Below are 21475 nucleotides of genomic sequence, written 5' to 3' on the forward strand. Positions count from 1 at the left end.
ATACACTCTTGCTCATTGGCCATCTTTCATTCATGGATGTTGCTGTATTTTTAAACTGATTTTCACCCTATATTGCTCTTTAATTTCAATACTGGGGAAGAGAAGTATTCTGATCCAGTTTCACTTTTCCATCTTATAAAGGAACTGTCCCAGATTGTTATGTTCATTATAAAATGATTATTTGTGAATCCCTAAAAGTTAACAATTTTTATGAAATCATTGTTCTACTTATAGACCAAGTCTTAACTTAGTCAGAAAGAAAGGAAGTGATAGATAAGAATAATGAGAATAATAAAGATTGTTTTTGTTTTTTTTTTCTTTTAGACAGTGTCTCACTCTGTTGCCCAAGCTGGATAGAGTGCAGTGACATACTCATGGCTCACTGCAGCCTCGACCTCCTGGACTCAAGCCATTCTCCTACCTCAGCCTCCCTGGTAGCTGGTACTAAAGACATGCGCCACCATGCCCCGCTAATTTTTGTTTTGTTTTGTTTGTTTATTTTTGGAGAGATGGGATTTTTCCATGTTGCCCAGGCTGGTCTCAAACTCCTGGCTCAAGCAATCGGCCTGCGTTGGCCTCTCAAAGTGCTGAGATTATAGGTGTGAACCACTGCACTCGGCTGAGGCACATTTTTAAATAACAGTAAAAACAATGTGACAAAAAGAAAACTTAGGTAACTAGATTGTTAAAATACATGATTCCTAAAAAATGTTATATTATAGTGGTAATTAGATTTACAAGAAAGAACTTATCTGATATTAAAATGGTAAAAGTGATATTTCAGTAAAATGACTCTCTGGTGATCGTGTTTACTAAAAATCAATGCAAAGTCTCCTGTCAAACAATAGATGAAAATATGATCTTGATGGAATACAGGACAGACATAAGATTTTTTGAAAGAGAATTTGTACAGTACAAGTTTTATTAACTATTAAGAAGGTTAGAGCTTGTCCTACTACCTTAACAATGACAGAACTGACAAAAAAATATATGCAGCATAATTTTACAGAAATTGGATGACAGACAGCTCTGGAATGTGACCCTAATGCAAGCAAGCAAACAAATAAACAAACAAAAATCTTGTGTTTCATAACTTACCTGACTTTCTTCCTGGAGGTTTAGTGAAGAAAACAAACAGAAGACATAAATAAAAATCAATATCAAATTTTTGAGATAAAAAATGTAATACTTTGAATGAGATAATTAAGTGTAGAGGTAAAGCTGAGTTACTTTAAAGACAAACAGTAGAATCTGTCAAAAAGGAAGCATGGAATGAAATGAACCTCTGATACTTGGAGTGCCAGAAGAAGGAAGAGGGGAGTTAATGAAAATATTTGAAGAAATAATGTCAGGTGATTTTCTGAATTGGATTAAAACAAAACAAAAAAATTTATGAATTCAAGAAGCTCAATAAATTTCAGGCAGCATAAACACGAATATATATTTAAAACCACAACAAAACACATCATTATAAAATTGCTGAGAACAAGTGATAAAGAAAAATCTTAAAAGCAGTTACCGATAAAAAACACATTACATATAAAGATAAGAATGCTTTCAAACATCTCATTAAATAGCATGCAAGGTAGATGCCAATTAAATGGCATGTTTAAAAGTTGAAAGGAAAAAATAACACCAAACTTGTTAATCTGGAATGTTATATCCAGCAAATATATACTTCAAAAATGAAAGTAAAATTAAGACTTTTTCAGGGAAACAGAAGTTAAGAGAATTCATCACTACCAGACGTATACTACAAATATCGTTTAAAAATCTCTTCAAGCAGAGATGAAATCATATCAGATGAAAACTTGGAGCTACACAAAATAATGTAAAGTATTAGACTTTAATTAAAAAAACAAAAAAAAATTTATTCAGTGATATAAAACACATGTAGCAGTAATAAATACAGCACAATAGCTCAATTTCTAGGTAGTATATGATAACTTAAAATATTATGTGATGAATACTACAAAAAAACTAAAATTTAAACAAAACAGACTAGAAGAATAGCAGATAAAATGATAGTGGAGATAAGAGGGAATTATTAAAAACAGTAAACTAATTTAGGAGAAGGCAAGAAATTAAGAAAGAAGGGAACCAGGACCACAGGAAGAAATAAAATAAGCAAGATGGGAAACATACACCCAAACATATACATAATTAGATTAAATGTTTATTGTCTAAACTTTCCAATAAAAAAGTAGAGATTGCTATACTGGGAAAACAAAAGCAAAATAAAAACCAAAAACCAAGCAAACCAAGACTCAAACAAAAAGATCCAACTTTATATATAAAAACACAGATACGTTAAAGTTAAAGATGGAAAAATTATACCATGAACACACTACTCATTAGAAAGCAGAATTGACTTTATATTTTGATACACATAGTAAAATGGTTGCTATATATAATGTGCTTTTCTACAGACTTCTTTCGGACACCAATATAGATCATATGCTGGGTTATAAACAAGTTTCTGTTTAATGAAAAGAATTAAAATGATAGAGTATGCTCTTTAATTTCAAGCGAAACAAACCTAGAAAACAGTAGCATAGTCCAGGCACAGTGGCTCATGCCTGTAATACCAGCACTTTGGGAGGCTGAGGCATGTGGATCACTTGAGGTTAAGAGTTTGAGACCAGCTTGGCCAACAGGGCGAAACCCCATCTCTACTAACAATACAAAAATTAGGTTCCTGTAATTCCAACTACTTGGGAGGCTGATGCAGGAGAATCGCTTGAACTCGGGAGGCGGAGGTTGCAGTGAGCCGAGATTGCGTCATTGCACTCCAGCCTGGGCGTCAGAGTGCGACTCCATCTCAAAAACAAAATCAGAAACAAAAACAAAAACAAAAACTCGTAGCATAAAGATATCTGAAAAACTCCCAAATATTTGAACATTAAATAATACACTTTTAAGTAATTCATGGATCAAAGAAGAAATGTCAAAAGATATGAGAAAATTTCTGTCAGATTGTGTTTTAAAACGGCATGTTTCTATGCCATATTATGCAATTTTTCTGGAACTATGTAAGTAAATAAAGCAAATGTTTGTTTCCTTTCTTGATATCCCTTTTTCAAGCTTCCGATAAGAGAATCCCTTGTCCTCAACGTCTCATGATTACTAATTTTGCTTTTTTCATTGAAATGGAAAGTTATGAGAGGATGTTTTGCATTTGCTCTTTAATTTCAACTGATCATTTTGGATCCAGTTTCCGCTTATTACTTCCACTTGTCCAGTTCTCATAAGGTCAGCACTGATCTGTGTTCCCACTGTAGTGAATGGTTTCAATCGACAGAGCAGTTTAATGACATTTAACATAGTATTAATCAAAATAATGAAGAAAAACAATGATAAATTATTATAATTAATTAAAATGTCATAATTTCAAATCAAAATATTAAATATATTAAAGTGGTTTGGCAGTCCATCAAATTCACAAAATCTATCCAGAGACAAATAAATTTTTTAAAGTAAAAATTATTCAGAGAAAAAAATCTACATTCTTTTCAAAGTCCCACTCTTTCTCTCCTCCAATTCTGAAAACAAAGTTTTCAAGATCATTTTCTGTATGTATTGTCACTGATTTCTCTTCTCTGATTCACTCTTCCAGCTTACTCCACTATGCTTAATTCCACCCAACTAGCTCTATAAGTGACAATGCCATCTATTTTCCAGATGTAGTGGACACTTTCAATCCACATTTTGCATGAATGCATTGATTCTTCTAAGCAGTTTCAGTGTTTTAAATATGCTCTTAACAACATTCTGTCTTGTCCCAATGCATGGCCATTCCAAATCTTTCCTGGTTCTTCTCTCCCTTTAAAGTTGAAGTTTGCAGGAATAAATTTTAAGTCTTTTTCTCGTTCTATTCAACCTATGTGACAACTTCTGTTTCCAGGCTTTCACTTCATAGTATTGCTTCTAAATTACAGACAAAAATACAGGTCGCCAATAGACACTTGCACTTAGATGTCTATTTCTCTACAATAGAGGATATCTACTACTTTAAAAAAATTTTTTTGATATGCCTTCCTTCAGTTTTACTGAATTTCATTTGTTTTTATTTCTTCTCACTATAGCAGTTAATGTACCAGGTATTAGAAAGTAGAGTTATTATTTTCCTTACAAAAATAAAAGACACAAGAAAGCGAAAACTGTGTTTGTTATGTTCACCTAGATATCCTAAGGGCAATATAAAACTTGGCTTAGAGAAAGTCAATTTTTACTTACAATTTGGATATAATGATGATGGGTAAATGAATTGTACCACCCATTCTTTAATGAGATTGCACATTTGGTCTTGGTATTTCTTTATTAAAGAATAAACAAATAATACAAGAAATTTTAATGCTAAAAATTAATAAAAAAGCAAAATAACAAATTGACTAAATATAAAGAAGATATTTTGATATAACAAATACAATGTAAAAGTATACATAATAATATATGGAAAAAATTTAAATCTTAAAATAAACAAATATTTTAATAGATAGATAAACAGATCTATCAGCATGCTCATCTGTAAAGGACTAGCGCCTGCACAGGTAAACATGATGTTTCCTTAAACTCCTGAAAACATTTGAAAATTTTGATTCAACTCGTGTAGTGGTCATAGCAGAAATGAGTCTTTGAAATGGCAGAAGTCAAGGAAGTGTGGAATGGTGTATTAGTCAATATGGATCATTTCCATGTTGAACCAGCTTTCATTACTTCCTCCTTAATCTTTCTTGTAAGGTTGTTGAAAAAGAGAAGGATCTCATGATTTCTGCTCTGACAACCTCCCAGGCACAAGGGCTGTATTTCTTCTCCATCAGGTGATTCTTTGGAAATATTTCCTCACAGCCAGGATGCAGTCCACATTCGTCAGTGGAGTCTCTTCCACTCCAACCTCCTGTATCACACAGGCTTCCAGGTCATTCAGTTGCTGGAAAAGTCCAGTGGAAAATTTTTCTAGGAGGCTGTGTTCCCAAGCAGCGGATGAGTCCTTTGTGCTGAAGAGATTGAAGGTCTGCTGGATCATCTCATGGAGGACAGAGATGGCTTGAGCCTTCTGGAACTGGTTGCCATCAAACTCCTCCTGGGGGAATCCAAAGTCATGTCTGTCCTTCAGACAGGAGAAAGGAGAGATTCTTCCCATTTGTGCCAGGAGTATCAAGGCCCTCCTATGACCCAGGCTGTGGGTCCGAGGCAGATCACAGCCCAGAGAGCAGATGGATTTGTAGCTGAGCACCACCACGGCCACCAGTAAAGAAAAGGACAGGGCCATTGGGATGTTGCAAATATTGCTAGGCTACTGAGGTGGGTAACCTTGAACCTTGGCCTCCAGGTTTTCTGAAGACCTTGCTCTGTGCATGGATCTTAAATAGTGAACATACTAATTTCCATTTTCTAAATGCTCTAGTTTTACTTTCTATCTCTGTTTTTGCTTTCTTTATTCACTCTCTACATGTGTTGAAAGATGTTTTTCATCATTGCCTATTTTTCACCTACACTCAAAACTTTTTATGGTATTATTTTCTAATTGAAATCTTCATGAACTTTTATTAAAACAGATTTGGCATATCTATTTATGTATACTGTGTACACCTCTACTTCACAGATAAAAACTATAAACTTTGCTCTTTTTATTCAATGTAAAGTTAAGAATGACAGAAAAGTTAAACTAAAATCTAAGTTAAAAGCTATTGATATTTAATTTAATTTGACGAGTATAATTGTGAAATAACTTTTAATGTAATTTGTTCATGTAAATTTAGTTGTGTGAAAGTACATATGCAAAATAAAAATCTATGTAAATACACATTAATAATATGAATGTAATTACCTACCTAATCATTCAGAACTGCTAAAAATGTGAATAATTTTTTAAAATTTTTCTCATAGTATATGAAGCTTTGAATTTTCCTTTATATGAGAAAATAATTTGTAAACTTCACTAGCTGCAGTATTCATCCAAGTATTGCCAACACTTTTTTCTTTTCAGTACTTAACATAAATATTGATGTGTGACTAACTTTAGTAGAAATAAATCATATAATATAAGCTATTTGCATTTAATTCTCAAAGTCTACAAAACATCCTGAAAAACTGAGGATCAAACATAAGTAATAACCATCAGATAGTCAATGGAAGCCCAAAGCTATGCAGGCTAAAGCTACAAATTGTGATAAGACTTTAAGATCCAGCAAAAAATGGACAGAAAGTCCTCCAATCACGGTCATCTATTTGACCTAGGTTTGTGACACTGATCTTGCAAATATTTTGTGCATCTTCCTTAACTCAATATCAGTGCTTCTCATGTGATACACAACAAAACCCAATGAGAAAGATGTATATTAAGCAATCAAATTTTGTTGGATAGACTTGTTGGAGAGTCACACACTATTGTAATATGTCAGATTTTTTTATACTACGAGAACTAATTTTTGTAACCTTCGAAGAAGTATCATTCCAATAAACATATGTGACTTAGAAAATATTATCAATTAAATCATTGTCATTTTTCAAAGGTTTGCAGAAGTTCTTATCCAAGTCAATTCTTATCGAATAAAAAAGACCATCTTTGTTCTAAATTCATAAATTTATAAATATTGAATATTATCAACTAAAGAATTAACTTTCAGAGTGGTCCTGAACTCTGACTCTTTTTATTTTGCATAAGAAGTTAGTTTGTCTCAGCCCTATAGAGGCTGAGTCCTTAAATAGAATGAGCTCTGCTTTAGCAAATCAGCTATTTAGTAAGTGAAGGTTTACAAGTTTCTCATTTTTTCTTCTACTAGAAATGGGATTGCTGGGTCAAATGGTATTTCTGGTTCTAGATCCTTGATGAATTGCCACACTGTCTTCCACAATGGTTGAACTAATTTACATTCCTACCAACAGTGTAAAACCTTTCCATTTTTCCACAGCTTCACCAGCATCTGTTATTTCCTGACTTTTTAGTAATCGCCATTCTGAGTGGCATGAGACGGTATCTCATTGTGGTTTTGATTTGCATTTCTGTAATGATCAGTGATGTGGAGCTTTTTTCATGTTTATTGGCCACATAAAAGTCTTCTTTTGAGAAGTGTCTGTTCGTGTCCTTTACCAACATTTTGATTTTTTTTTTCTTTTTTGGTAAATTTGTTTAAGTTCTTTGTACATTCTGGATATTAGACCTTCGTCAGATGGGTAGACTGCAAAAATTTTCTTCCATTCTCTAGGGTGCCTGTTTGCTCTGATGATTCATAGTTTCTTTCGCTGTGCAGAAGCTCTTTAATTCAATGTCATTTGTCAATTTTGGCTTTTGTTGCAGTTGGTTTTGGTGATTTCATCATAAAATCGTTGCCCATGCCTATGTCCTGAACACTATTGCCTAGGTTTTCTTCTAAGGTTTTTATGGTTTTGGGTTTTACATTTAAGGTTTAATCCATCTTGAGTTAATTTTTGTATTAGGTGTAAGGAAGGGGTCCAGTTTCAGTTTTCTGCTGATGGCAATCCAGTTTTCCCAGCACCATTTATTAAATAGGGAATCCTTTCCCCATTCCTAAAGTATTGAGAAAGAGAATCTCTTCCAGTTTCAGATTTTATTTTGTGAAAGAAATGTGTCAGTTTTTACTGACATTTAACAGAGAATTAATCAAAATAATGATCAATTACTATTGTAAATAATTTTATATTTTATGCTTTAAAAATATAAAATACTAAATGTATTAATATGATTTACCAATGCATTAAATATATGAAATTTAGTGACATATATTTTCAAAAAGGAGAGTGCAATCTTATTACTTCCCTCCATTGCAAATGCAGATCTCTCACAATTTTCTATATGTGTTATCTTGATTTTTCTTTTCGGATTCACTCTTCTACCTACCCCAGTATGGCTTCTGCTGATTAATTCTATCAATCCAGCTCTCAGTAAGCTCTGTACTGCCATCTCTTTTCTTGCTGTAGTGCTCAGTTTTAATTCACATTTTTCGTAAGTCTATTGATTCTTTTTCTAAGCTCATTTATTTTCTAAATATGCTTTTATCACCATTCCCTCTTGTCTTTCTGCTGTTAAGATGTTCCACCTCTGTTTTCTGTGTGTCTCTTCAGTTCCCCCGCTTTACTGGTGGAAGGTCCTCAGAATCCAGTTTAAGTCTCTTTTTCCCCCTCCACTTGCTCACCACATGGACAGCCATTCCATTTCATTTTTGGCCTTTCCATTGCCAGTTAGGAATTTCCAGATATGGTATTCCTTGAAAACTGCAAACTTATTTATCTGACTAGCAATGTACCTTTTCAATTACATGTTGAAAGTCAGTTTACAGAGAATATCTCTGCTTTAATTTCCAGACATGTCTCAAACTACCTTCTGCTAAGAGGAATTCATTGCTTTTTCATTTCTTCATATTACAGCAGTTAGCATAACTGATATTAATTCAGCATTATTATTGTTTTTAGATTTCTTTCTGGACAAAAATCAAAGATACAAGAGAACAGGAACTGTAGTTTTTATGTTCATGTTTGTATCCTGATGACAACATACAGCTTGGTATAGAAAAATATATTTTTCTATAACTTGAATAACATTATGATAGGTAACTTAATTAAAACATCTATTTTTAAGTCAGGTTGCATAGTCAGGCTTGGCATTTTATCTTAAAGAATAAACAAACACAAGACATTTTGTGTAGTAAAAATTTAATGAAAAAGGAAATTAATATATTGGCTAAATATGAAGAGCATATATTATCACATTAACCACAATGTAAAGGTACACATGATATTACATAACAATAATTTAAATCTTAAAAATATGTAAATAATAAATATTTAAATAAATAGATGAACAGAGACATCAGCATGGTCATCTGTAAAGGACTAGTGCCTGCACAGGCAAACACGATGCTTCTTTACACTCCTGAAAACTTTTGAACATTTTGATTCAACTCGTGGTGGTTATAAGAGTCATCAGTCTTTGAAATGGAAGAACTCATGAAAGTGTGAGATGACATGTCCGTCAATGAGGATCATTTCCATGTTGAACCAGTTTTCAATCCTTCCTCCTTAATTTTCTTTGCAAGTTTGTTGAAAAAGAGAGGGATCTCATGATTTCTGCTCTGACAACCTCCCAGGCACAAGGGCTGTACTTCTTCTCTGTCAGATAGAGAGTGATTCTTTGGAAGTATTTCTTCACAGCCAGGATGGAGTCCTCATTCATCAAGAGAGTCTCTTCCATCCCAGGCTCTGCTATCACACAGGCTTCCAAGGCATTCAGTTGCTGGTAAAGCTCAGCGGAAAATTTTTCTAGGAGGTTCTGTTCCCAAGCAGCAGATGAGTCCTTTGTGCTGAAGAGATTGAAGGTCTGCTGGATCATCTCATGGAGGACAGAGATGGCTTGAGCCTTCTGGAACTGGTTGCCATCAAACTCCTCCTGGGGGAATCCAAAGTCATGTCTGTCCTTCAGACAGGAGAAAGGAGAGATTCTTCCCATTTGTGCCAGGAGTATCAAGGCCCTCCTATGACCCAGGCTGTGGGTCTGGGGAGGATCACAGCCCAGAGAGCAGATGGATTTGTAGCTGAGCACCACCACGGCCATCAGTAAAGAAAAGGACAGGGCCATTGGGATGTTGCAAATATTGCTAGGCTACTTGAGGTGGGTAACCTTGAACCTTGGCCTCTAGGTTTTCTGAAGACTTTGCTCCATGCATGGATCTTAAATAGTGAACATACTAATTTCCATTTTCTAAATGCTCTAGTTTTACTTTCTATCTACTGTTTTTGCTTTCTTTATTCACTCTCTACATGTGTTGAAAGATGTTTTTCATCATTGCCTATTTTTCACCTACACTCAAAACTTTTTATGGTATTATTTTCTAATTGAAATCTTCATGAACTTTTAATAACACGGATTTGGCATATCTATTTATGTATACTGTGTACACCTCTACTTCACAGATAAAAACTATAAACTTTGCTCTTTTTATTCAATGTAAAGTTAAGAATGACAGAAAAGTTAAACTAAAATCTAAGTTTAAAAGCTATTGACATTTAATTTAATTTGACAAGTATAATTGTGAAAGAACTTTTAATGTAATTTGTTCATGTAAATTTTGTTGTGTGAAAGTACATATGCAAAATAAAAATCTATATAAATACACATTAATAATATGAATGTAATTACCTACCTAATCATTCAGAACTGCTAAAAATGTGAATAATTTTTTAAAATTTTTCTCATAGTATATGAAGCTTTGAATTTTCCTTTATATGAGAAAATATATTTGTAATATATTTGTAATAATTTGTAAACTTCACTAGCTGCAGTATTCATCCAGGTATTGCCAACACTTTTTTCTTTTCAGTACTTAACATAAATATTGATGTGTGACTAACTTTAGTAGAAGTAAATCATATAATATAAGCTATTTGCATTTAATTCTCAAAGTCTACAAAACATCCTGAAAAACTGAGGATCAAACATAAGTAATAACCATCAGATAGTCAATGGCAGCCCAAAGTTATGCAGGCTAAAGCTACAAATTGTGATAAGACTTTAAGATCCAGCAAAAAATGGACAGAAAGTCCTACAATCACAGTCATCTCTTTGCCCTAGGTTTATGACACTGATCTTGCAAATATTTTGTGCATCTTCCTTAACTCAATATCAGTGCTTCTCATGTGATACACAACAAAACCCAATGAGAAAGATGTATATTAAGCAATCAAATTTTGTTGGATAGACTTGTTGGAGAGTCACACACTATTGTAATATGTCAGATTTTTTTATACTACGAGAACTAATTTTTGTAACCTTCGAAGAAGTATCATTCCAATAAACATATGTGACTTAGAAAATATTATCAATTAAATCATTGTCATTTTTCAAAGGTTTGCAGAAGTTCTTATCCAAGTCAATTCTTATCATATAAAAAAGACCATCTTTGTTCTAAATTCATAAATTTATAAATATTGAATATTATCAACTAAAGAATTAACTTTCAGAGTGGTCCTGAACTCTGACTCTGACTTTTTATTTTGCATAAGAAGTTAGTTTGTCTCAGCCCTATAGAGGCTGAGTCCTTAAATAGAATGAGCTCTGCTTTAGCAAATCAGCTATTTAGTAAGTGAAGGTTTACTAGTTTCTCATTTTTTCTTCTACTAGCAATGGGATTGCTGGGTCAAATGGTATTTCTGGTTCTAGATCCTTGATGAATTGCCACACTGTCTTCCACAATGGTTGAACTAATTTACATTCCTACCAACAGTGTAGAACCTTTCCTATTTTTCCACAGCTTCACCAGCATCTGTTATTTCCTGACTTTTTAGTAATCGCCATTCTGAGTGGCATGAGACGGTATCTCATTGTGGTTTTGATTTGCATTTCTGTAATGATCAGTGATGTGGAGCTTTTTTCATGTTTATTGGCCACATAAAAGTCTTCTTTTGAGAAGTGTCTGTTCGTGTCCTTTACCAACTTTTTTATTTTTTTTTTTTTTTTGGTAAATTTGTTTAAGTTCTTTGTACATTCTGGATATTAGACCTTCGTCAGATGGTTGGACTGCAAAAATTTTCTCCCATTCTCTAGGGTGCCTGTTCACTCTGATGATTCATACTTTCTTGTGCTGTGCAGAAGCTCTTTTATTCGATGTCATTTGTCAATTTTAGCTCTTGTTGCAGTTGGTTTTGGTGATTTCATCATAAAATCGTTGCCCATGCCTATGTCCTGAACACTATTGCCTAGGTTTTCTTCTAAGGTTTCCATGGTTTTGGGTTTTACATTTAAGGTTTAATCCATCTTGAGTTAATTTTTGTATTAGGTGTAAGGAAGGGGTCCAGTTTCAGTTTTCTGCTGATGGCAATCCAGTTTTGACAGCACCATTCATTAAATAGGGAATCCTTTTCCCATTCCTAAAGTATTGAGAAAGAGAATCTCTTCCAGTTTCCGATTTTATTTTGTGAAAAAAATGTGTCAGATTTTACTGACATTTAACAGAGAATTAATCAAAATAATGATCAATCACTATTGTAAATAATTTTATATTTTATGCTTTAAAAATATAAAATATTAAATGTATTAATATGATTTACCAATGCATTAAATATATGAACTTTAGTGACATATATTTTCAAAAAGGAGAGTGCAATCTTATTACTTCCCTCCATTGCAAATGCAGATCTCTCACAATTTTCTATATGTGTTATCTTGATTTTTCTTTTCGGATTCACTCTTCTACCTACCCCAGTATGGCTTCTGCTGATTAATTCTATCAATCCAGCTCTCAGTAAGCTCTGCACTGCCATCTCTTTTCTTGCTGTAATGCTCAGTTTTAATTCACATTTTTCATAAGTCTATTGATTCTTTTTCTAAGCTCATTTATTTTCTTTTTTTTTTAAATTTATTTATTATTATTATACTTTAAGTTTTAGGGTACATGTGCATAACGTGCAGGTTTGTTACATATGTATACTTGTGCCATGTTGGTGTGCTGCACCCATCAACTCATCATTTACATCAGGTATAACTCCCAATGCAATCCCTCCCCCTTCCCCCCTCCCCATGATAGGCCCCTGTGTGTGATGTTCCCCTTCCTGAGTCCAAGTGATCTTATTGTTCAGTTCCCACCTATGAGTGAGAACATGCAGTGTTTGGTTTTCTGTTCTTGTGATAGTTTGCTAAGAATGATGGTTTCCAGCTGCATCCATGTCCCTACAAAGGACGCAAACTCATCCTTTTTGATGGCTGCATAGTATTCCATGGTGTATATGTGCCACATTTTCTTAATCCAATCTGTCACTGATGGACATTTGGGTTGATTCCAAGTCTTTGCTATTGTGAATAGTGCTGCAATAAACATACGTGTGCATGTGTCTTTATAGCAGCATAATTTATTTTATTTTATTTTTTTAAATTTTATTTATTTATTTATTTATTTATTTTTTTTAATTATTATTATTATACTTTAAGTTGTAGGGTACATGTGCATAACGTGCAGGTTTGTTACATATGTATACTTGTGCCTTGTTGGTGTGCTGCACCCATCAACTCGTCATTTACATCAGGTATAACTCCCAATGCAATCCCTCCCCCCTCCCCCCTCCCCCCTCCCCCCTCCCCATGATAGGCCCCGGTGTGTGATGTTCCCCTTCCTGAGTCCAAGTGATCTCATTGTTCAGTTCCCACCTATGAGCGAGAACATGCGATGTTTGGTTTTCTGTTCTTGTGATAGTTTGCTAAGAATGATGGTTTCCAGCTGCATCCATGTCCCTACAAAGGACACAAACTCATCCTTTTTGATGGCTGCATAGTATTCCATGGTGTATATGTGCCACATTTTCTTAATCCAATCTGTCACTGATGGACATTTGGGTTGATTCCAAGTCTTTGCTATTGTGAATAGTGCCGCAATAAACATACGTGTGCATGTGTCTTTATAGCAGCATAATTTATAATCCTTTGGGCATATACCCAGTAATGGGATGGCTGGGTCATATGGTACATCTAGTTCTAGATCCTTGAGGAATCGCCATACTGTTTTCCATAATGGTTGAACTAGTTTACAATCCCACCAACAGTGTAAAAGTGTTCCTATTTCTCCACATCCTCTCCTGCACCTGTTGTTTCCTGACTTTTTAATGATCGCCATTCTAACTGGTGTGAGATGGTATCTCATTGTGGTTTTGATTTGCATTTCTCTGATGGCCAGTGATGATGAACATTTTTTCATGTGTCTGTTGGCTGTATGAATGTCTTTTTTTGAGAAATGTCTGTTCATATCCTTTGCCCACTTTTTCATGGGGCTGTTTGTTTTTTTCTTGTAAATTTGTTTGAGTTCTTTGTAGGTTCTGGATATTAGCCCTTTGTCAGATGAGTAGATTGCAAAAATTTTCTCCCATTCTGTAGGTTGCCTGTTCACTCTGATGGTAGTTTCTTTTGCTGGGCAGAAGCTCTTTAGTTTAATGAGATCCCATTTGTCAATTTTGGCTTTTGCTGCCGTTGCTTTTGGTGTTTTAGACATGAAATCTTTGCCCATGCCTATGTCCTGAATGGTACTACCTAGGTTTTCCTCTAGGGTTTTTATGGTATTAGGTCTAACATTTAAGTCTCTAATCCATCTTGAATTAATTTTCGTATAAGGAGTAAGGAAAGGATCCAGTTTCAGCTTTCTACTTATGGCTAGCCAATTTTCCCAGCACCATTTATTAAATAGGGAATCCTTTCCCCATTTCTTGTTTCTCTCAGGTTTGTCAAAGATCAGATGGCTGTAGATGTGTGGTATTATTTCTGAGGACTCTATTCTGTTCCATTGGTCTATATCTCTGTTTTGGTACCAGTACCATGCTGTTTTGGTTACTGTAGCCTTGTAGTATAGTTTGAAGTCAGGTAGCGTGATGCCTCCAGCTTTGTTCTTTTGACTTAGGATTGTCTTGGAGATGCGGGCTCTTTTTTGGTTCCATATGAACTTTAAAGCAGTTTTTTCCAATTCTGTGAAGAAACTCATTGGTAGCTTGATGGGGATGGCATTGAATCTATAAATTACCTTGGGCAGTATGGCTATTTTCACGATATTGATTCTTCCTATCCATGAGCATGGTATGTTCTTCTATTTGTTTGTGTCCTCTTTGATTTCACTGAGCAGTGGTTTGTAGTTCTCCTTGAAGAGGTCCTTTACATCCCTTGTAAGTTGGATTCCTAGGTATTTGATTCTCTTTGAAGCAATTGTGAATGGAAGTTCATTCCTGATTTGGCTCTCTGTTTGTCTGTTACTGGTGTATAAGAATGCTTGTGATTTTTGCACATTAATTTTGTATCCTGAGACTTTGCTGAAGTTGCTTATCAGCTTAAGGAGATTTTGGGCTGAGACAATGGGGTTTTCTAAATATACAATCATGTCATCTGCAAACAGGGACAGTTTGACTTCTTCTTTTCCTAACTGAATACCCTTGATTTCTTTCTCTTGCCTGATTGCCCTAGCCAGAACTTCCAACACTATGTTGAATAGGAGTGGTGAGAGAGGGCATCCCTGTCTTGTGCCAGTTTTCAAAGGGAATTTTTCCAGTTTTTGCCCATTCAGTATGATATTGGCTGTGGGTTTGTCATAAATAGCTCTTATTATTTTGAGGTACGTTCCATCAATACCGAATTTATTGAGCGTTTTTAGCATGAAGGGCTGTTGAATTTTGTCAAAAGCCTTTTCTGCATGTATTGAGATAAACATGTGGTTCTTGTCTTTGGTTCTGTTTATATGCTGGATTATGTTTATTGATTTGCGAATGTTGAACCAGCCTTGCATCCCAGGGATGAAGCCCACTTGATCATGGTGGATAAGCTTTTTGATGTGTTGCTGAATCCGGTTTGCCAGTATTTTATTGAGGATTTTTGCATCGATGTTCATCAGGGATATTGGTCTAAAATTCTCTTTTTTTGTTGTGTCTCTGCCAGGCTTTGGTATCAGGATGATGTTGGCCTCATAAAATGAGTTAGGGAGGATTCCCTCTTTTTCTATTGATTGGAATAGTTTCAGAAGGAATGGTACCAACTCCTCCTTGTACCTCTGGTAGAATTCAGCTGTGAATCCATCTGGTCCTGGACTTTTTTTGGTTGGTAGGCTATTAATTATTGCCTCAATTTCAGAGCCTGCTATTGGTCTATTCAGGGATTCAGCGTCTTCCTGGTTTAGTCTTGGGAGAGTGTAAGTGTCCAGGAAATTATCCATTTCTTCTAGATTTTCCAGTTTATTTGCGTAGAGGTGTTTATAGTATTCTCTGATGGTAGTTTGTATTTCTGTGGGGTCGGTGGTGATATCCCCTTTATCATTTTTAATTGCGTCGATTTGATTCTTCTCTCTTTTCTTCTTTATTAGTCTTGCTAGTGGTCTGTCAATTTTGTTGATCTTTTCAAAAAACCAACTCCTGGATTCATTGATTTTTTGGAGAGTTTTTTGTGTCTCTATCTCCTTCAGTTCTGCTCTGATCTTAGTTATTTCTTGCCTTCTGCTAGCTTTCGAATGTGTTTGCTCTTGCTTCTCTAGTTCTTTTAATTGTGATGTTAAAGTGTCAATTTTAGATCTTTCCTGCTTTCTCTTGTGGGCATTTAGTGCTATAAATTTCCCTCTACACACTGCTTTAAATGTGTCCCAGAGATTCTGGTATGTTGTATCTTTGTTCTCATTGGTTTCAAAGAACATCTTTATTTCTGCCTTCATTTCGTTATGTACCCAGTAGTCATTCAGGAGCAGGTTGTTCAGTTTCCATGTAGTTGAGCAGTTTTGATTGAGTTTCTTAGTCCTGAGTTGTAGTTTGATTGCACTGTGGTCTGAGAGACAGTTTGTTATAATTTCTGTTCTTGTACATTTGCTGAGGAGTGCTTTACTTCCAATTACGTGGTCGATTTTGGAGTAAGTACGATGTGGTGCTGAGAAGAATGTATATTCTGTTGATTTGGGGTGGAGAGTTCTATAGATGTCTATTAGGTCTGCTTGCTGCAGAGATGAGTTCAATTCCTGGATATCCTTGTTAACTTTCTGTCTCGTTGATCTGTCTAATGTTGACAGTGGGGTGTTGAAGTCTCCCATTATTATTGTATGGGAGTCTAAGTCTCTTTGTAAGTCACTAAGGACTTGCTTTATGAATCTGGGTGCTCCTGTATTGGGTGCATATATATTTAGGATAGTTAGCTCTTCCTGTTGAATTGATCCCTTTACCATTATGTAATGGCCTTCTTTGTCTCTTTTGATCTTTGATGGTTTAAAGTCTGTTTTATCAGAGACTAGTATTGCAACCCCCCCTTTTTTTTGTTCTCCATTTGCTTGGTAAATCTTCCTCCATCCCTTTATTTTGAGCCTATGTATGTCTCTTCATGTGAGATGGGTCTCCTGAATATAGCAGACTGATGGGTCTTGACTCTTTATCCAGTTTGCCAGTCTGTGTCTTTTAATTGGAGCATTTAGTCCATTTACATTTAAGGTTAAGATTGTTATGTGTGAACTTGATCCTGCCATTATGATATTAACTGGTTATTTTGCTCGTTAGTTGATGCAGTTTTTTCCTAGCCTCGATGGTCTTTACATTTTGGCATGTTTTTGCAATGGCTGGTACCGGTTGTTCCTTTCCATGTTTAGTGCTTCATTCAGGGTCTCTTGTAAGGCAGGCCTAGTGGTGACAAAATCTCTAAGCATTTGCTTATCTGTAAAGGATTTTATTTCTCCTTCACTTATGAAACTTAGTTTGGCTGGATATGAAATTCTGGGTTGAAAATTCTTTTCTTTAAGAATGTTGAATATTGGCCCCCACTCTCTTCTGGCTTGGAGAATTTCTGCCGAGAGATCTGCTGTTAGTCTGATGGGCTTCCCTTTGTGGGTAACCCGATCTTTCTCTCTGGCTGCCCTTAAGATTTTTTCCTTCATTTCAACTTTGGTGAATCTGGCAATTATGTGTCTTGGAGTTGCTCTTCTCGAGGAGTATCTTTGTGGCGTTCTCTGTATTTCCTGGATTTGAATGTTGGCCTGCCCTACTAGGTTGGGGAAGTTCTCCTGGATGATATCCTGAAGAGTGTTTTCCAACTTGGTTCCATTTTCCCCTTCACTTTCAGGCACCCCAATCAGACGTAGATTTGGTCTTTTTACATAATCCCGTACTTCTTGCAGGCTTTGTTCATTTCTTTTTCTTCTTTTTTCTTTTGGTTTCTCTTCTCGCTTCATTTCATTCATTTGATCCTCAATCGCAGATACTCTTTCTTCCAGTTGCTCTAGTCGGTTACTGAAGCTTGTGCATTTGTCACGTATTTCTCGTGTCATGGTTTTCATCTCTGTCAGTTCGTTTATGGCCTTCTCTGCATTAATTATTCTAGTTATCAATTCTTCCACTTTTTTTTCAAGATTTTTAGTTTCTTTGTGCTGGGTACGTAATTCCTCCTTTAGCTCTGAGAAATTTGATGGACTGAAGCCTTCTTCTCTCATCTCGTCAAAGTCATTCTCCGTCCAGCTTTGATCCGTTGCTGGCGATGAGCTGTGCTCCTTTGCCGGGGGAGATGCGCTCTTATTTTTTGAATTTCCAGCTTTTCTGCCCTGCTTTTTCCCCATCTTTGTGGTTTTATCTGCCTCTGGTCTTTGATGATGGTGATGTACTGATGGGGTTTTGGTGTAGGTGTCCTTCCTGTTTGATAGTTTTCCCTCTAACAGTCAGGACCCTCAGCTGTAGGTCTGTTGGAGATTGCTTGAGGTCCACTCCAGACCCTGTTTGCCTGGGTATCAGCAGCAGAGGCTGCAGAAGATAGAATATTGCTGAACAGCGAGTGTACCTGTCTGATTCTTGCTTTGGAAGCTTCCTCTCAGGGGTGTACTCCACCCTGTGAGGTGTGGGGTGTCAGACTGCCCCTAGTGGGGGATGTCTCCCAGTTAGGCTACTCAGAGGTCAGGGACCCACTTGAGCAGGGAGTCTGTCCCTTCTCAGATCTCAACCTCCGTGTTGGGAGATCCACTGCTCTCTTCAAAGCTGTCAGACAGAGTCGTTTGCGTCTGCAGAGGTTTCGGCTGTGTTTGTTATTGCCCTGTCCCCAGAGGTGGATTCTACAGAGACAGGCAGGTTTCCTTGAGCTGCTGTGAGCTCCACCCAGTTCGAGCTTCCCAGCAGCTTTGTTTATCTACTTAAGCCTCAGCAATGGCGGGCGCCCCTCCCCCCGCCTCGCTGCTGCCTTGCCGGTAGATCACAGACTGCTGTGCTAGCAATGAGGGAGGCTCCGTGGGTGTGGGACCCTCCCGGCCAGGTGTGGGATATGATCTCCTGGTGTGCCTGTTTGCTTAAAGCGCAGTATTGGGGTGGGAGTTACCCGATTTTCCAGGTGTTGTGTGTCTCCGTTCCCCTGGCTAGGAAAAGGGATTCCCTTCCCCCTTGCGCTTCCCAGGTGAGGCAATGCCTCGCCCTGCTTCAGCTCTCGCTGGTCGGGCTGCAGCAGCTGACCAGCACCGATCGTCCGGCACTCCCCAGTGAGATGAACCCAGTACCTCAGTTGAAAATGCAGAAATCACCGGTCTTCTGTGTCGCTCGCGCTGGGAGTTGGAGACTGGAGCTGTTCCTATTCGGCCATCTTGCTCCGCCCACCTGATTTCTAAGCTCATTTATTTTCTAAATATGCTTTTATCACCATTCCCTCTTGTCTTTCTGCTGTTAAGATGTTCCACCTCTGTTTTCTGTGTGTCTCTTCAGTTCCCCCGCTTTAGTGGTGGAAGGTCCTCAGAATCCAGTTTAAGTCTCTTTTTCCCCCTCCACTTGCTCACCACATGGACAGCCATTCCATTTCATTTTTGGCCTTTCCATTGCCAGTTGGGAACTTCCAGATATGGTATTCCTTGAAAACTGCAAACTCATTTATCTGACTGGCAATGTACCTTTTCAATTACATGTTGAAAGTCAGTTTACAGAGAATATCTCTGCTTTAATTTCCAGACATGTCTCAATCTACCTTCTGCTAAGAGGAATTCATTGCTTTTTCACTTCTTCATATTACAGCAGTTAGCATAACTGATATTAATTCAGCATTATTATTGTTTTTAGATTTCTTTCTGGACAAAAATCAAAGATACAAGAGAACAGGAACTGTAGTTTTTATGTTCATGTTTGTATCCTGATGACAACATACAGCTTGGTATAGAAAAATACATTTTTCTATAACGTGAGTAAAATTATGATAGGTAACTTAATTAAATCATCAACATTAAGTCAGGTTGTACAGTCAGGCTTGGCATTTTATCTTAAAGAATAAACAAACACAAGACATTTTGTATAGTAAAAAAATTTAATGAAAAAGGAAATTAATATATTGGCTAATAGGAAGAGCATATATTATTATATTAACCACAATGTAAAGGTACACATGATATTACATAACAATAATTTAAATCTTAAAAATATGTAAATAATAAATATATAAATAAACAGATGAACAGAGACATCAGCGTGGTCATCTGTAAAGGACTAGTGCCTGCACAGGCAAACACGATGCTTCTTTACACTCCCGAAAACTTTTGAACATTTTGATTCAACTCGTGGTGGTTATAAGAGACATGAGTCTTTGAAATGGAAGAACTCATGAAAGTGTGAGATGACATGTCCGTCAAGGAGGATCATTTCCATGTTGAACCAGTTTTCAATCCTTCCTCCTTAATCTTTTTTGCAAGTTTGTTGAAAAAGAGAGGAATCTCATGATTTCTGCTCTGACAACCTCCCAGGCACATGGGCTGTATTTCTTCTCCGTCAGATAGAGAGTGATTCTTTGGAAGTATTTCTTCACAGCCAGGATGGAGTCCTCATTCATCAAGAGAGTCTCTTCCATCCCAGGCTCTGCTATCACACAGGCTTCCAGGTCATTCAGTTGCTGGTAAAGCTCAGCGGAAAATTTTTCTAGGAGGTTCTGTTCCCAAGCAGCAGATGAGTCCTTTGTGCTGAAGAGATTGAAGGTCTGCTGGATCATCTCATGGAGGACAGAGATGGCTTGAGCCTTCTGGAACTGGTTGCCATCAAACTCCTCCTGGGGGAATCCAAAGTCATGTCTGTCCTTCAGACAGGAGAAAGGAGAGATTCTTCCCATTTGTGCTAGGAGTATCAAGGCCCTCCTATGACCCAGGCTGTGGGTCTGAGGAAGATCACAGCCCAGAGAGCAGATGGATTTGTAGTTGAGCACCACCACGGCCATCAGTAAAGAAAAGGACAGGGCCATTGGGATGTTGTCAATATTGCTAGGCTACTTGAGGTGGGTAACCTTGAACCTTGGCCTCTAGGTTTTCTGAAGACTTTGCTCCGTGCATGGATCTTAAATAGTGAACATACTAATTTCCATTTTCTAAATGCTCTAGTTTTACTTTCTATCTACTGTTTTTGCTTTCTTTATTCACTCTCTACATGTGTTGAAAGATGTTTTTCATCATTGCCTATTTTTCACCTACACTCAAAACTTTTTATGGTATTATTTTCTAATTGAAATCTTCATGAACTTTTAATAACACGGATTTGGCATATCTATTTATGTATACTGTGTACACCTCTACTTCACAGATAAAAACTATAAACTTTGCTCTTTTTATTCAATGTAAAGTTAAGAATGACAGAAAAGTTAAACTAAAATCTAAGTTTAAAAGCTATTGACATTTAATTTAATTTGACAAGTATAATTGTGAAATAACTTTTAATGTAATTTGTTCATGTAAATTTAGTTGTGTGAAAGTACATATGCAAAATAAAAATCTATGTAAATACACATTAATAATATGAATGTAATAACCTACCTAATCATTCAGAACTGCTAAAAATGTGAATAATTTTTTAAAATTTTTTTCATAGTATATGAAGCTTTGAATTTTCCTTTATATGAGAAAATAATTTGTAAACTTCACTAGCTGCAGTATTCATCCAGGTATTGCCAACACTTTTTTCTTTTCAGTACTTAACATAAATATTGATGTGTGACTAACTTTAGTAGAAGTAAATCATATAATATAAGCTATTTGCC

The 21475-nt window shown here is 36.1% G+C and overlaps 3 protein-coding genes across 3 annotated transcripts; all 3 read right to left on the minus strand.

Moving 5' to 3' along the window:
* Nucleotides 1-4816: 4816 nt before the first annotated feature.
* LOC139358304 (interferon alpha-21) lies at nt 4817-5272 on the minus strand. The gene has a single exon (XM_071078868.1). It carries the CDS (start codon nt 5270-5272, stop codon nt 4817-4819), a length of 456 nt encoding a protein of 151 aa, XP_070934969.1.
* A 3388-nt stretch (nt 5273-8660) lies between these two features.
* On the minus strand, nt 8661-9651 carry LOC105465889 (interferon alpha-17-like). Its single transcript, XM_071078869.1, has one exon. It carries the CDS (start codon nt 9593-9595, stop codon nt 9026-9028), a length of 570 nt encoding a protein of 189 aa, XP_070934970.1. The 5' UTR covers nt 9596-9651; the 3' UTR covers nt 8661-9025.
* A 10465-nt stretch (nt 9652-20116) lies between these two features.
* Nucleotides 20117-20686, minus strand: LOC105498430 (interferon alpha-17). Its single transcript, XM_071078870.1, has one exon. It carries the CDS (start codon nt 20684-20686, stop codon nt 20117-20119), a length of 570 nt encoding a protein of 189 aa, XP_070934971.1.
* Between the last annotated feature and the right edge of the window lie 789 nt (nt 20687-21475).

This window comes from Macaca nemestrina, chromosome 14, assembly GCF_043159975.1.
Source record: "Macaca nemestrina isolate mMacNem1 chromosome 14, mMacNem.hap1, whole genome shotgun sequence".
Taxonomy (NCBI): domain Eukaryota; kingdom Metazoa; phylum Chordata; class Mammalia; order Primates; family Cercopithecidae; genus Macaca; species Macaca nemestrina.